We start from the raw sequence: 17,393 nt of genomic DNA on the forward strand, positions 1-17,393 counted from the left end.
TCATGGAGGCATTACGGAATCAGGGTGTAGACGAGCCATATGTAAAAATACTGAAAAATATCTATAGCGGCTCCACAGCCACCATAGTCCTCCATAAAGAAAGCAACAAAATCCCAATAAAGAAAGGCGTCAGGCAGGGAGATACGGTCTCTCCAATGCTATTCACAGCGTGTTTACAGGAGGTATTCAGAGACCTGGATTGGGAAGAAATGGGGATAAAAGTTAATGGAGAATACCTTAGTAACTTGCGATTCGCTGATGATATTGCCTTGCTTAGTAACTCAGGGGACCAACTGCAATGCATGCTCACTGACCTGGAGAGGCAAAGCAGAAGAGTGGGTCTAAAAATTAATCTGCAGAAAACTAAAGTAATGTTTAACAGTCTCGGAAGAGAACAGCAATTTACAATAGGCAGCGAGGCACTGGAAGTCGTAAGGGAATACATCTACTTAGGGCAGGTAGTGACTGCGGATCCGGATCATGAGACAGAAATAATCAGAAGAATAAGAATGGGCTGGGGTGCCTTTGGCAGGCATTCTCAGATCATGAACAGCAGGTTGTCATTATCCCTCAAGAGAAAAGTGTATAATAGCTGTGTCTTACCAGTACTCACTTACGGGGCAGAAACCTGGATGCTTACGAAAAGGGTTCTACTCAAACTGAGGACGACGCAACGAGCTATGGAAAGAAGAATGATAGGTGTAACGTTAAGGGATAAGAAAAGAGCAGATTGGGTGAGGGAACAAACGCGAGTTAATGACATCTTAGTTGAAATCAAGAAAAAGAAATGGGCATGGGCAGGACATGTAATGAGGAGGGAAGATAACCGATGGTCATTATGGGTTACGGACTGGATTCCAAGGGAAGGGAAGCGTAGCAGGGGACGGCAGAAACTTAGGTGGGCGGATCAGATTAAGAAGTTTGCAGGGACGGCATGGCCACAATTAGTACATGACCGGGGTTGTTGGAGAAATATGGGAGAGGCCTTTGCCCTGCAGTGGGCGTAACCAGGCTGATGATGATGATGATGAGATAAAACTGTATGAGGTACTGTGATCCCGTGTGTAAGTAGGACGTCTTGCATAGGAGCCGCGATGTGCTACCCCTGCAATTTATGCAGACAATACTAACCTTGTAATAGATGATCGTGAGAAATGCGACGTAATACTAAGCTTACCTCGGAATTGCAAATTTCGCACTCTTGGTGCCCATTGAATGCCTATCTCCGTAATCCAACGACGGCAGTTATTACCTTATTTCACTTTGAAAAAAGAAACGACTCTTCATTCAGGTGTCATTTACAAGAACCATTCCATATAACATGCTTGTGAGGCAAAAGTTCTTGGTGTTATTATAGATAACCACTTAAAATTCCGCCTTCATGTGCGTTCTGTAGTTCGTAAGGCCTCATATTGTTTGCATGGGTTATCGAAATGTCGAAACTATTTGCCTCCCTACATCCTTATCAAACTTTACTACGCGTTTGTCACTCTGCCATTCATTACTGCATAGCGGTTTGTGGTCGCAGATACAAAAGTCATGTGTCACCGGTGTTTGCACTGGAAAAAAGAGCTCTTCGCATTAGAGCACCCCACAATACGCATATCAAGAGTGAAGATTTATTGGAGTGAAGAGCCCCGACCACCAATGGAGATGGGGCAAAAAAGGGTACCTTCTTGATTTGCAGGCCCATCAGATGTACACATCAGTGCTGCAGTGTAAAACTTGGTAACCCGGTTAAAAATGTCATTAGAAAATTCAAGCTACCTCCGGCACTTTCCAGTGTCTATAGCCGTATCTCGTTGCCTACATGAGAACCCTTGACCCAAATTATCGACCAGTTTAGGCAACTATGTATGTAACAGTGTTAATCAGTCTGTCGTCGTCATTAGACCATTGTGACGTCACAGTGGTCACGCCACCATCGTTAAAATTGTATTCATTAATAGGGCGGGTGGCTTCACTGTTTCATTGCTAATCGCAATATCGTCGAGAGTCATTGTGAGGTACGTTTTGGCTGAACTCTACGTTAAAAAATCTCAAATATTTGAATGTATTTGGGTGCTTGGATGAGTCGCAGAATGGTTTCCTGGTCAAAAGCAGAAGCATCAAAATCTCAAGTTGAGAAACAAACGTATGGGGCGAAATAAGCTGGGCCGCTGTGCACTACAAAAAAAAAAGAAATACAAAAAATTAAGTTGGAATATCGAAGGAGCCGGCCCTCTGTCTTGCTTCATGTGTCTAGTTAACGTTTCTAGATTTTATATTACGGCTTCCAATACTTACATAATAATTAACCCTGCAATTTTACGGAAAAATGCTCGGTACTTACAGTTCGTTCGGTGTCGTGCACGTTTTCAAAAGCTTAAGTAGATCTTCGCATACCTGAAGCAAAATATTTAGGTTGCCAGTCGCCGATATTCCTTCGTTGATCGGTGTATTATTTTTAATATTTTTTTTATTTTACAGACTTCACCAGCTGCTATGTGGCTTAACATGTCGGTTGAATACAGACACACGGCGCAAGGAGTACTGGTAAGTTTCAGCTACTACACCTTGATGCTCAATATTACTGTTCTTTCTTTACGTAGCCTATAACTTACCTGCACAAGTGATGGATATTACTGTGACTTCTGCTCTCTGACACAGCCACGCAAAAGAAGACCGAAACCTTATTTCCCACCAGCGCAGCTTGTCTTGCATTATCCACGTTTACGCCTAGGCATGTAATGATTTTTTTTTCTTTCAGTTATGCCTACGGAAGGTGGTTCTCAGTCGTGGCGTTGACGGACCTGCCATCGATGATGCTGTTGCGTTTACACGAAGAGCTGTTCTCACTTTTGGATGGACCTAAACTACCTGACGCCACTTGGAAAATATGCAGCGCCTAGCAGTCACAATGCTGATGTTCTAGACAACTCATTACTGCGTTCGATTTAACGTGGACGATTACTGTGTGTTTCACAGTCACTGTAGTGTGACATCTTGTAGAAAATAAACATATCTACAACATTACGACCAAATTATTCGCCAGAAAAATTTCAGCCTGTTAGCTTGAAATTATAAAATAAGCGTTAGCATGCTAATAGCAGAAGAAACCATGCAGAAGTTTATTACGAGATAATGAAATCACCCCAACTATTTTAAAGTAATATTATGCAGCTTCTCTTCAAGAGAACATTTCTATGCAAGTAAACCCAACACAATTGTTATTTCCGAAACCCATTCATCATATTTCTTAAGAAACGCGGAGACCTCGTCTACAATATTTAGCCTCAAAATACCCATTTCAGAAATAAACGATTATGTTTGTTTCGACATAACGAACTTTCGTTATGGGCCCAGCGGTTCCAATCTTTGCACCAAGGCGCTTACAATCAATATATCAATCAATCTATTTTATTCTGTCTTATACATGCATATTTCACACTCTATTTTTATACAGGCAGGGCAGCACAACCCTTTTCTGACTTCTAGCACGGGTCTTATCGTTCACTAACAATTGACTTCGGGAGTAGTAATATATTTGCAGGTGTTACAATAACCCCACTTGTTTTTGGGCAACTTAATTCTATAGCATCCAGGCAGGGCAGCACAACCATTTTCATGGTTCTAGCGTGGGTCTTATTGCGCACCAACAATGCACTACAAGAATTCTTATACATTTGCAGATAAGTACCTCAGCATGTGTTGGTGGGCTAGTTGGTTAAGCATGATAAAACCAGCTCTTCGGTCATGTAAGTGCGCATTGGAAGGCTCACAAGTGCATCCCAGATTTCGATAGAGCCAGTGTTCTGTACAGAGCTGACCATCAACTGACAAGGGAGATATTGGAAGCGTTTTAGATAAAAAAGCGCGGTGTTGATTGTATCAGTGAAGCCTCAGTTTCGCTTTCGAGAAAGAAACTGGCGTATCTTGAGAGTGACACTTAAAAGTTATTAGTTTTAGCAGAGCCTTTGCTTGCGCTCCGCTCCGCACACGTTTCACGCGCACCGGTGGCTGAATAGAATGCATTGATTTCGCTTATATAAGAAGCTCGTCTCCCAGAGACGTCACTGACGTGCTCTAAGCTTGGCGGTAAAACGATTACTAAAGCAACTACACGCCCCCTGACGCACCGCTAACTCAGGTTCCTAGCGGAACGTGGTCAGCGTCCCACGTTCCGCTGCCGCTATGTGTGCTGTGCGCACGCGCGTCAGTGTTCCCGGCAGCGTTTTGCTGAGCGGCTGCGTGCCAATTGTTGTGATAGTCCGGTCTGAGCGGAACGGACCGTAAACGCTCTGCTAAAACTCCCTATTCTGTATCTTGGCTTCCTTGTGCGATGCAGATGACTGCCCTGTTTATTCTTGTTGTTTTGATCATTGACAGCAGCTATATATTACTATGTCAAGAAATAAAACACTCAGTTAGTGCGCCTACGTGCTGTCTCGTGTCCCCCTTCTTCGTGTGTTGTTTATTCGGCGCCGTCTTTGTAATCATTTGCAGATGTTACAATAACAACACTGGTTTCTGGGTAAGTTGATTCATGATGTAATGGTAAATGAACAGAGCAAAGTAGAGATAGGCCAGACTGTGCAGCATAAGACATTACTAACTTTCTGATGCAGGAACAGGTGATAGGAGATTGATAGTCTGCACATCTGTGAACACAAACCTCATCGGGCGTGCTCAACATAAAAAAAAATCAAGAAACTGAGGTGGTTCTTTGTATGACCTAAATATCTTATCAATTTATTGTTTAGAGCAATCTAGCTTCTCACTTCAAGTTCAAAAAAGTGTTATTAGTGAAAGCAGCATTGCTTAATGATGAAAATTCCTGCAAGAGGTAACGCGCCACAGTTGTGTTTACTTTTACATGAGTGTGTAATTCGATTTAGGATAGCACACACTCGGAGGTTTCTAATAAGTGGGCAAATGCGCATTTTCCTAGTTTTTTAGTAAGATGGCAGGTTCCAGGACATGGTCGTTGAGGTACCTACCAGCCATCACGTCATTGTTCACCAAAAAAAAACATATTACACGTTGTTGAAAAGGAAACAGATCGTGCATTCTGAAATTTGTGCAAGTGCAGGACTCCTCTGAAATTCTGCTCCTGAAAGGCAGTTGCCGCCGAATGTTTCCGGTTGAACTATCTTCTGTAAACAAGTAACATTCTGTTTAGGTTTTGCTTTGTTTTCAGTAGCCATGACAAGCATATAGTAATTGAGATCCGACAGAAATAGCATGTAAGTCACTTGAAGTTTTACCTTGGAGGGGAGAAAGTGTTGTCATTTAGATGACGCTGCGCAAGAATACGATAGTCTTTTTTTTTTGCTGAACTATTTTGCATTTAAGTAAAAACTAACGAGGGTGGAAAATGTTACGCCATGTACCTTGCAATCATTTACCATAGTTGTGTTCTGACAAGCCCTTAAATAATGATTACGTGGTCAAGCTTCTTATTTTTTAACGATTTAATAGTTTTTCTTCTATATAATTATTCCTAAGTTTTTACAGCTGCACAAACTGGAAAGATATGTCAGCGCTTTGTTACTTGTGATTGCCAAATCATTTACATGAAGCCCGGAAAATACTGTGGTGCAGCTTCTGGTGATAGTTGCGAGCCTGTTGCTCGCTTTTCTTTACCTATCAATTGAATATATGCTTTCAAAACAATTCATAATAATTATGTAATAATGTAATTATGTACGAAACATTATTATTATGCATACATATGTATACATACATACATATGTATTATTCTTTGTAATATACATATGTATTATTATCTACGATACGGGCAGAAATCACATTGCTCGCTACTTGTTTATGGTTTGGAGCATATCTCATCCTTTAGCAATTGCAGAAACCCTCGCGTTTATCGTTGCAGGAAACGTTCCACAATGTGGCGGAAGGTTAAATATGTGCTTTAGAATAAAATGAATTGATGCGAAGACGTATTTGACTAGCTTTATTCGCGCGTAATTTGCAACTAATGCCTTGCCAGTGTGAATGCTCAAGGAAAGTCTGAACACTTTCTGTATACCTGTTGATGATAACAAGAAAAGGTCCCAATGCTGTGTTCCGGGAATCGCTTATGTGATATGTCATAACGCTTTGTTTTACAGTCACGAATGCCCGTGCTCAAAAAAGTATGATCTTACTTGTCGCGCTACATTTGTGTCAATACCAAGGTGCCCACTAACCGCAATACTTCTTAGAATAAAACGTCTCTTGGGGCGAGTGGAAGTGTTTATTACTTTCTACACAGGGCATAATTAATATCTCGAAACGTGAGAAATAATAGGCAATTCTTGTTCACCTGAAATCACTGTTCAGTTTCTTTCGCAGCCCCATAAATTCTTTCAGCAGCAAGAAACATCGTGTGTGCCGAAAAGCACGACAAATCTTTAGTGTTTATCATTCTGAATCGGTCACGCGTCACCTATTGCTCCCTTATCACTTTAGACTGCTTGGGTAATTTGAGTGGAAAATGCTTACTGTAAACCAGAAGAAAGGTTTCAAAAATAGTGTAGTACGGCTAATTCACGTGTCAAGTGTGAACTATAACCATATTTTAATTCGTGCTTGCCCAACTTCAAACCTGCTTCAAACAAGCATTGCACGAACAGCGGCTGCACCCAGCACGTATTGTCACTTCTATAATTATCAAATGCCACAAATGAAAATGAATAAGTCTTTTAACCTGATAATGATGTGCCCGCATGCAATAAAGCGGTGTCAATATTTCTGGTTAGGAAGTTAAGAGCTGACGCGGTGACAGATTTAACTACAGTTACGGTACTAAATAAAATCATTGAGCTACCATAACCAACATTTCTAACACTTATTTTTGACATCTGGCCCCACACAACTGCCTCGTTTCCCTGTTGGAAAATCCTATTTAAATTCAAACTGGGTTATACTGGTTTAAACTGGGTTAAACAGGGACCTGTTTAGCGACAAACGAGTATAAACAGGACCAGTTTACTCAGGAACAGGTTTGAATGGGGTCCCATTTGGCATGCAAACAGGTATAAACAGGACCAGTTTACACACGAAAAGGTCTGAACGGGGTCCCGTTTGGTATGCAAAGAGGTATAAACAGGACCAGTTTACACACGAACAGGTCTGAGTGGGGTCCCGTTTGGCATGCAAGCAGGTTTAGGCACGACCAGTTTGCGCAGAAATAGGTCTTAACAGGGGCCTTGTTTGCAACTAAACTGGCTTATAATGGACGCACTGGCACCATACAGGGGCACCTATTTGGCACAAAAGCTGGTTTATTTTGGAGCTTTGTGGCAACTCTACTGGGTGGTATGATGCATACCAGATTAATGCTTGAATAGAACTGGGGAGGAACTTTTTTATTGTTTAATATCCTGACAATTTAGCCCCTAGTGCTAAATTAGGGCCATTCTCAAGCTATGCAGAAATTGCGTCACCAATGGCTGGCATTGTAGCTTTCAAATAAAGCTACGTGCATGCACGCACACAATACAGCACGCGTTACAGTAGTTGCGTGAAAAGCTGTCTCGCTCGGGTCTCATTAATCTGGTACAGTGCTGCCGTGAGAAGCCAGTATGCTGTCAGAATGAAGACTCAACCACGAGTGTTTATGTAGCTATTTTGCATTGAAAACACAGATTATATGCGAGCTCAAAAGTGTAAAGAGCGAGAGACAACTGTCGAAATTAGCAGTAACAACCCTCAGTGTCCCCGGTCACCGTTGTCTGTTTCAACCTTGCCATATCCGACAACGATAGAAAATAAACAATGCAACTCAATACTGGAACAAAGTAAAAGAAAAACATTGGGAACAAATCGTTTTTTGAAAACGAGCTCAGTCGGAAAAAAAAACGTCACCGCCCCGGAAGATGATGTAGGCTTTAAATAATCGTAAAAAATAATCGACAGTGACGGTTTTAAGTCACTTGGTCTGAAGTCAATTAAACCATTTTGCCTTAAGTGACTTTGCCCTAAGTGACTTAAGGCAAAAGGCCTTAAAGTATCCATGACACCTGAGCCTTGCTTCCAGTAGAGTGTCATAATTATGATGTTAGATCCTTGTCCTGGAATGTTATGCATTCCGGGGATGGGCTGGAAAATATGCATATGATATTTGGGTGTTTACAGATTTACCTCCAGATTGGTTTTGTAAAATGCTAACATTTTCTGTAGCACCGCTTTCATTTAAAATACCTTTACCTCTAAGCAAAGCTTACCCTTTTGTCCAACACTAGTGGTAATCAATTGCCAGTTTCTATTGAAGTAAGATAAATCTGTGATTCAAAAAGAAACATGTTTTCAAATCATGTGGATAACTATAAACGCTGAATTTTAATTCGAATAGGTAGGCCCTCTAGCGAATTTCTGTCCACAATAAATTGCAGCAGGAAAGTTTTAGAGCGGACAAATTTTCATCCACCAAAATGTAGCACGAAACGAAAAAGTTTTATTCATGTTTTAGGTAACATGCCATATTCAAAGCACTAATCAGGGGAAATGTGCAAGCTTGAAGTAGTATTGTGAAACGCATATATCGAACGGCACTGGTCTTTATTGGTTCACTACTTTATAAGCAACCTCCAGCCATACGACCTATGGTAAATACGTGTTTTATATCGCGACAAATTTAGGCACGCGTTAAAGACGCAAGTGACACTTGCTTGTCTTTCGTCTACTGAAATTGCATTCGAAAGGAACAGTACATTGGTCCCGAAACACATGAAACAATATCAGGAAATACAGAGGTGACTATACGCGTGCACATCAGGCATGGTTTGAGGAATATCTTGTATCTCACTGCTGGTTTAGCACATTAAGGCTATAACTGCATACCTTTAGGCATCTTGCGTAATACTGAACACTTCGAATATCTATCTCTAAATTTCTCTGCATGTTTTTGTAACAGACGTTTAGTGGCATTTCTGCACACATGAAGCACACACAGATGAAGCTTCGTGCCACACATTGAGCTGCGAGCCAGCTTTCTGAGAACAAGTAGATATCTGTCTGCTGCCATGTCTCTTCTGCAGTGAAAATCAGGAAAGGACAGCCCCTCGTAATAGAAGGCCGCAATACTGGACCAGCAAGTCCCGCTGGAAATGTGAACATTCAAAGGTGCTGACATTGAATGCGGATGAAACAAGGAACTGGTCAGTAGCCTACGTAAGAATATACGTTTAGAGTATTAGTGAAAAAAAAATGCTCATTATAGATTGACAGAACCGGAAGCTTTACAAGCATAGGCCTTCGTTTACAAGCCTTCGTTTTCAGAAGTGCGACACTGCTGTTATATACGCACAAATGCAGAGTGGCGTTAGAGTTCAGCGTTAGTGTTGAATCATTTTTTTCTGGTTCACAAACTTGTACAGAGTGCCTCACGTCACTGATTCAAGCGTTGCCAGTCAAAATTCAAGTAAGATAGCAATGGTGTAAGGTGCTCTATAACGTAAAACTATTCCAAGCTTTTCTATTCCATTTCTGTTATCAGCCCTCCGCGATTGGTCAAAAACTTTTTTGGACCACCCCCACATCACCTGTCTGTCACATGACGTCACGAAAACCGCGATACCTTTGCATCTGATATGATACGCTGAATATGCATGATTTTACCGAAAAAATAAAAACAGTTATTTCTGATTCGACGCCTTACCGCCATTAGTCCCCGGCTATTGGTCAAAAAATTTCGGGCTGCACCCACTTCACATGCCTGCCACGCGACGTCACAAAACCGCCAAAACTCACTGCGTCAAAGTGACGTGTATGCATTAAAGATGCATTAATCTGCCGAACAAAGCTGAATTTTCTTCTGAATAGTCGCAGGCTGCCCCGTTCTGAAAGGACTAAAAGATGGCTGCCGCCGATCACTCAAGCGCTGGCTACTCGCACCAGCCGGAGAGCATGGGTTTATTTGCGTATAATAATCTTCTTGTGTGACCGTGTAACGTTTTTGAGCCCTTTGAGCCTTATTCTACCAACTCTTCTTTGATGAGGATCCGTTTTAGCGTTAGTCTTAAGCTTCTGTTGCATGCCGCTGTGATTTTCGACCAGCCACCACAAGCTAAGTAAGGGAAAGGGGACCAATCGCAGACGCCGGCACCGCCCTCTTCATCCGGTTATCGATTTTAATTGCACTGGCTCTGCCGCGTGGAATCCCTCTCCACTTGAGCATTCTCCTCGCCCCATGTCGGGCAATTAGATACGACAAGCAGCTCAGTGTAGGGAATGTTATTCTTTTTTCAAGCAAACAAATGTGACCTCCAAAGAACGAGGAGAGCGTTTGTTTGGTCTGTTCAAACAACTCTGCAGGTGACCGCCCGGTGCTTGCGTCGGTGGTTACGCAAATTTGACGTCAGGAGATTGGAATAAAAACATATTGGAGTAGTTTTATATTTTAGGGCCCAAGCATCATTTTTTTTATTTCGTTCCGTTTTGCTATGCCACAATGTGTTCTTTACTAAGAGGGTCATGATTTATATTTCTTAATAGCACAAGATTAGCGCTTGGTAACTTGTGAAGTGCTGCAGCACCCCACAGAACATGAGAATGGAAGCATGTCTGCATGCATTTCAGAGTACAAGAATGGCAATGCTCGAGCGGAAAAGGACAGTGCTGCATGCATTGCAAAAAAATGTATTGGAGAAATGGCGGTATCTAATGTCGTAGACTGCTGCTGTCGAAATAAATGAGTGCAGTGGTAGAGAAATAGCTGAAGTCTACTGATTTAAACGCGAAACGTTCTTCGCCTCGGTCCTCGCTTTTTTTCTGTGCTGCCTTCTGCCGGCTAGCTGTTGATTTTCGCGATTTCCAGGTACCAAACTGAGAAAAAACAAACGCCGTGTATAGCGCCAAAGCACGCTGCCCGGGGCGGCAAATCATGCGCGTTAGTGCGAACGTAAGCTCCATGAGAAATACGCCGTCGTCGTCATACATTCCATCGTGATCATTACTTCGTTATCATGTCGTCGTCATCGATCCACCGCTCTCACCCTGTCGGCTTCACTACTTTATCATTTAGTCGTCATCGTGTCATCTTGTCATCAACATTACGTTGTCATCATTTTGTCGTTATTGCAGCATCATGATGCCTTTGTCGTAACACTGCCGTATTCCTGCAGTTGTCGTCATGTCATAGTAGTGACACCATCACCTTCATGCCATCGTGATCCGTCATGATAGGTGATTGGGTGGCATATTCCACCCATATGTGACTGTCATTGAAAAATCCCGATTTTCTGCAACTGCACGGCAAGGCAGGCTGCGGTTGAATCCACGCATAGGTGTACTCAACCGCTTCGGAGGCATTCAATAGATCACTATAGGTGTAATGCACGATCACGTTGCAGAGCGCATGCATTCACAAGCGTGTAAAGTACGTCAAGGTGTAGAAGCGTCAGGAATAGTGTGCATTCTCGCTACTGACCCGCGCAGCTGACGAGATGTCACAATGATCATATTTCAAGTATGAATGGCACTTTGAGTGCAAGTGATGCTAAATACCGCCTAGGTTTTTTTGTTTTTAAAGCGAAGCTCTTCTTTTCGAACCTCTCCGGGTTTTCGGGACTGTGGGTGCTGTGTGGCTCTTCTATAGCCGAATAGGCGAACCCTAGACAGCGGAGGACTCCATCCGCTGGGCTCCTTGCACCGCCCCCAGATGGCACCCGCATCAACGTATATGTAAAGCCCGTTAAACTTCGTAAAGTAGTGCCACGCTTTGAAGAATGCCGCCTCCTCCTCCAGCGCTCTGGCCGAAGCCGACACCGCGTCGCTATTGGCCTAATGGCATCACGTGGCCCCTTGCGCCGGCTTTGTTTGTTTACAGTCGCGCTTCAGTACCATCTTTGCTCGAGAAGCGGCGCTTGTTGGCGGCATTCTTTCCGTTCCTATTCTGTGTTGTTTTGATCTTGTGAGCGCCTTGAAGGATGTTTTGTGGCAACTGCGACGTCGCTTCACGTCATTTTCTGTTACCATGACCTGCTGCGCGTTTGGATGCCAATATAGTTTTAGCAAAGGCAAGAATATGTTCGCGATACCGTCCGGTAAGCGCAACGGGTTAAGAAGAAAGACATGGCTTCACCGAATCGGGAGGGAGAACTTCCGACCAACTTCCTCCGCGCGACTATGTGATGTAAGTTGTGACTCTCTCAGAGTATTGTATGTGCCAGGCTTGCGTATTGTGCTGCGGGCAATAACGTAGTAGATATTGCACAGTTCACTGTGCATGTTGTCATTTGTACGCACGCTTTAACATGATTTTTACGCAACGTCTGCTTTGCTTATATGCGCACTACGTGGTCGTGTTAGTCATATTTGGTGCGCTTGATCGTTTTGAACGCCAACCGGCTTGAGTTCGCGGGCACGCGAGGTTGCGTGCGATAACGTGATTACGAAATTTGTAAGATTCAGCGCAGTCCTTTTGATAAAATTTCAGTCTCGATCATGAAAGCGCCTCAGGAGAGCAACTCTCTGCCTTTTGTGGTTACTTACTAGCCTTCTTAAGACAGACTAGCTTTGTTTGCCACATTTGTTCGTGTTCCTCGTTGGCGGTCGCCCGGTGGATTTGCGATACAGAGGCACCGATGAAAAGCGTGCGTGCTTTCCCGAAACAGTGTTACGCGGTGCGTTCGTCGTCGAGCAGACCGCATCATAGGTAATTGAGACGTATGTGCTAATTCGCGTGAGCTTTAAAGTGTGCGAAGCTGAAGATGCGGCGGTGCAGCACTCGCAAAGAAAACGTGCGGTCGCCCGCCCGTTCCCTGGCTGATTTAGTCGTCGTTCGTGCTTAGTTTGCTCGTTCGTTCGCACGCTCGTTTAGTCGTTTGCTCGCTCGTTAGTTCGCGCGCTCATATAGTCGTTCGCTTGCTCGTCTAATCTACTATTAGTTTCTACAGTCACTATGCCTTATTGAGACGCGCTTGCTGTAGGACTCTTAGGCTGGTGCGTTTATTTACGCAATGAGACAATAAATGGTGCACACGGACTTGTGACTGCAAAGGCAAATCTGTAATGCATCTATGTGAAAATAAACTGTTAACTTGCAACTCGAATGCCGTTTCATATCATTTTAACCTATGGGTAAAACCATTTCACTTGCCGCAATTTCGGCCGCGTCATGGCGGGGGGATTCTTTGCGCGATCATGACTTCACTAATAAAGTCATATCTCGCAAATGTTACTTCGAAGGGAGTTCAACCGTCCTCAATGCATGCACCTCAGTGCAACTCGGTTCGCGACAAGTACGTCACTTAGTAAACGGACGAACCAACGCACGATGAAGTGTTATTCGTGATAAGTCATTAACCTCAAAAAATTACTGAAGGCCACAGTAGTCTTGTTTGAGAATGGGTCAAGCATTGTTATCGCGCTCCCGCTTCGCGCACGAATGCTAAAAACTCATTTTATTTTCTTGTGTACGCACAGTCCCGACTCGATGATCGGCCGCGGTATTTCTGTCGGCGTTGAGACACGAGAAACATAATAGCACCAGCGCCCACCTCTGAGGCTTTGCGCGCGCTTAGATTGGCAAGCACGCACATTGGCGGCACTGTACTTGTAATACACTTTCGAGCCTCCAGAGCAGTGATCTCCGGCAGCCTTTGTACGTCATAGCTGATACGCGCCGCGAATTCACATGGTAAGGGCGGCGCGGATTCTTTAGGCTGAGGGCTTGCTGGAAGCCAAGAGGTTGTCATTCGATGGTAAACGTGTTATTTACAACCATTCGCAACAATATCTTGCGACACGCCATTGACAAATGTTGCGTACCTAACTGTAGGGCACGCGATACATTCGCAGTCGTCAACGCACAGCGTTAACACTCCGTCAGATACTTTTTAAAGAAATAGTTATCAAAAATGAAACAAAAGCTGCCGTTACCGAATTTGTATAAGCATCCGACTAAAGATTCTATGCTGTACACGAAGTTACGCGGAGCTGGAAAGCCAACGTGAAAGCCTAAAGAGCACTACCTTGCTATGCGTGCATTCACTCTGCGAAAGGTCGTCTGCTGCGCTCGAGCAAGTAGGCGGTGCCATGGTCGAGGAGGGAGCGTGAAAGAGAGGAGAAACGAGGAGGAGTGAAGGCGGAGGAGGAGAGTGGCACTACTTTACGAAGTTTCAGGGGCTTTACGTATATGAGCTCACGGGAAGGCTACAAATCAAGCTGTGCAGGGTGATATGGGTCGGACTAGATCTGAAGTTAGGCAAGCTCACAGTAAAATTGATTATGAAGAACGACTGAGTAATATGGAAGAAAGTAAATGGGCTGGGAGAATGTTGAGGTATCTTTACAAGAAAAACATTTACTCACAGTGGAGAAAAAGAACTAGGAAGCTAACAAGCAAGTACGCGGCCTGTAGGGTGAGCAACACAGCAGCAAAGGACGTCAAGCGAAATGTCAGAGCGGCTTCAATAATCTCATGGGTGGCGGAAATGGAAAAGAAACCTGACATGAGTAACTCGTTAAAAGAAAAAAAAACGAAATCACGAAAGCAACAATTTATGATAAGTCAAAGGGAAGCTCATTACTTTTCGAAGCGAGATCGGAATGCCTTAGTACACACACATATCAAGAAAGATATAAGACGGAAGAAGAAGGATGCGCTCGCTGCGATACAGCCGTCGATTGCTGCCCAGCGGTCGATATAGGCATCACTTGCCTCCTTGAAGCCCTTGGGTTTAGCGAAACAAGGGAAAGGTAAATATGTCCGTATTAGAGCTTAGTAAGAGGCGATAGGAAGATTGGTGGAAGACAAGTAGGGAAAGGACAAAAAGCGGAGACGTAAAAAAGCAAAGTTCACAATAGGGGGTCAGGAAATTTGGTTGTGGGAGTTCATCATGTTTTTTTTTTCTATTTTTTCAACCTAGGTAGGAGATTAGGCAGTATAATAGTAAGAGATTGGTGGCGCAACCAATCGCTCCATTGAAAAGAGGACGCTCATAACATCTATTCATACATTCGCGTATTGGCACAGGAAAAACATTGACTAACACTCGAGAAAAATACCCAGGAAGTCAACCAGCAAGTATTAGGCCGGTATAGTAAGAAACATAACAACAAAGAAGGCCAAACGCCAAGTCAGATAGGTGACGGCAATAGGAAGTAAACTTGCTAGAGTAACTACCTAAGAGGGAAAAAAACAAAATCAGGAAAGACAAAATGTGTCAGAAATCGAATGGATATTGTTTTGCAAGCGAATCAGGTTGCCTGAGTACTGGTAAATATAAAGCGACGTACACTAAGGAGACAGGAGCAAGTACTCGGTAGCGTAAAGCTACAAAAACTATGCAACCTAATTTGTTCCAATATGAAGGTATCTGGCCAGTGGTCGGCTTAGGTTTTTCTGACCTCTTTAAATCCCTTGGGTCTAGGGCTGGCTAGGAGAAAGTGAACATATCCACCACAGAGATTAGTAAGACGCGACTGCAAGTTTGGTTGTTAAAAAGTAGGGAGACCATAAACTACAGAGGCGCACAAAAACACTGTTCCTCCGAACGTTCAATGCTCGGAATCCATTGGGATTTTTTATAGGTTGGTAGGATTTAAGTGAAACTAGCAGCAAGAGCTACGTGATGCAATCGACAGGCCTATTTAAAAGGGGTGCTGACAGTAACCATCAAGCCATCCGCGACAATGGCGGCGCTGGCCTTGCGCAGAAAACAAAAAAAAAAAGATCTAGAAAGCTCGCCTTCAACTATCCGCAGCGGCATTGCATTAGCAGATTTACAATGGTGGAATAAAGCATTTTCTTAACATTTTTTTATTTTTTTCTAGTTCTCTTCTACAAGAAACCAAAGGGTCCAGGACAAAAGGCACTTCCTCGCACCTGACCGGGTTTGGCTTCCAATAAAAAGTGTACACGGAGAACATAGCGCTGTACAAATCAGGTACATATTTCAATTCGTAGTCCCATAGAGAGAGAGAGGGAGAAAAAAAACTGCACATGGCAAGCAAAAACACACAGCAAAGAGGATTCATAACACTGGCGGCATTATTGTCCTACCTCGTTACACACAGGTACAACTGCACAAGAAGGAAAAAGAAAAATGAAGCGAATATTATATGTGCAATATAAAACGATGAGACTAGGGTATTTTTAAAAAAAAACAACCCTCAATGAGCTTACAGAAGCATTGCTTCGGTCAAAGCACCCTTGAAAGCAGGTACTGGCGAGTACTGTTCAGTTGTTGTGACAAGTCCCTTATTCTCGTTCAGAAGTTTATCGATCTTATATTTTAGACTTTGTTTGCCCTTATTTGTTCGCAGTTTTACTACTCTGCCTTTTATTGTTCGAAGATCAAAATTTCGATTAGCTACCGTGAATGATAGTTCAAAACTTTTACGGTCCATTTTCATTTCGTTTACGTGTAAGCTCCAAGCTTGCGTTTGTAAAGCAGCTCTACCGTGAATGTTCTGTGGCTCCCTCGAAAAGACTGCTTGAGGACATTCAAGACTCGACAGCCTCAAGCTTGACTATTTATGCACTCACACATAGCCTAGCTAACTATATATAGATGTCAACTCATTGCATCTGCTGAAATTGTTTTACTATTTTTTGTCTTGCCCCTCCATCCGTCCTTTCATTTGGCTAACGAGGAAGGCAGCTGCAGTAATTGTCATGATCAAGTTTTCGCCGCTGATTCGTGACCATTTATAGGTTACGGCATGCCACACTGATGCTCAGTAGACGCAACGATGGCACAACACAGGAACTCTGATGCAGAATTCTACCCACAGTCGGCGCTACTGTACAGTCACAGTAACTCGGTACTTAGGAATGATAGTCACCTACCCGGTGACCCGGTGAAAGACAGCATTTGTATGTGCTTATACTATATAGAAACGCTTGAACAATTCTTTGAAGTGTCAATGCCAGTTCGTTCCAAAAAGCTGTCGCTGTGATTGTAAAAAATGAGCGTGCCAAACTGTGAAAGCAATATGCTACATTTTGCTGAATTTCTAGGAGAACACTCCGCATGGGAAGAGTTTCCTAGGTAAAATTCCATTTTACATGAAAAAACAATACTGTGGGTGTAATTTGAGATAAAGGCTGCTGTTGAGTGGACATCATTGGAAGAAAGAGTCCGCGCTAAAGGAATTGTTTTACGTGACGAGACAACACCGGTATCGTAATGATATGCCAAATATGGGCAGTTATCGCTGGAACGTAATATGCAGTGTTTTCAAAATTTTTCCATTACATGTTTGAAACGATAAGTAATCACGCATTGTGGGGTACACCCTTGGCTTTCTATCGCCAAATATTTATACAAATTACAAGACCGAAAAAACGATTGCATACATCAACTGCATAATCAGTTTATTAAAAGTGAAGTATTCCTATAGAAATTATGTGTGGCCTAAAATAAAGGGCGTTTAGATGAAGGCACCTCAGCCCAAAGTGCAGGCGT

General features: G+C 43.1%; 1 protein-coding gene across 1 annotated transcript in view; it reads left to right on the forward strand.

Moving 5' to 3' along the window:
* The window catches only part of LOC135918606 (uncharacterized), a 210,614-nt gene extending 207,706 nt beyond the window's left edge, over nucleotides 1-2,908 (forward strand). The window contains exons 10-11 of the mRNA XM_070526587.1: nucleotides 2,470-2,535; nucleotides 2,750-2,908. Of these exons, the coding sequence (XP_070382688.1) occupies nucleotides 2,470-2,535; nucleotides 2,750-2,891 (208 nt within the window). The 3' untranslated portion in view covers nucleotides 2,892-2,908. The remainder of the gene's footprint in view (nucleotides 1-2,469; nucleotides 2,536-2,749) is intronic.
* Nucleotides 2,909-17,393: the final 14,485 nt, after the last annotated feature.

This window comes from Dermacentor albipictus, chromosome 10 (assembly GCF_038994185.2).
Source record: "Dermacentor albipictus isolate Rhodes 1998 colony chromosome 10, USDA_Dalb.pri_finalv2, whole genome shotgun sequence".
Classification (NCBI taxonomy): Eukaryota; Metazoa; Arthropoda; class Arachnida; order Ixodida; family Ixodidae; genus Dermacentor; species Dermacentor albipictus.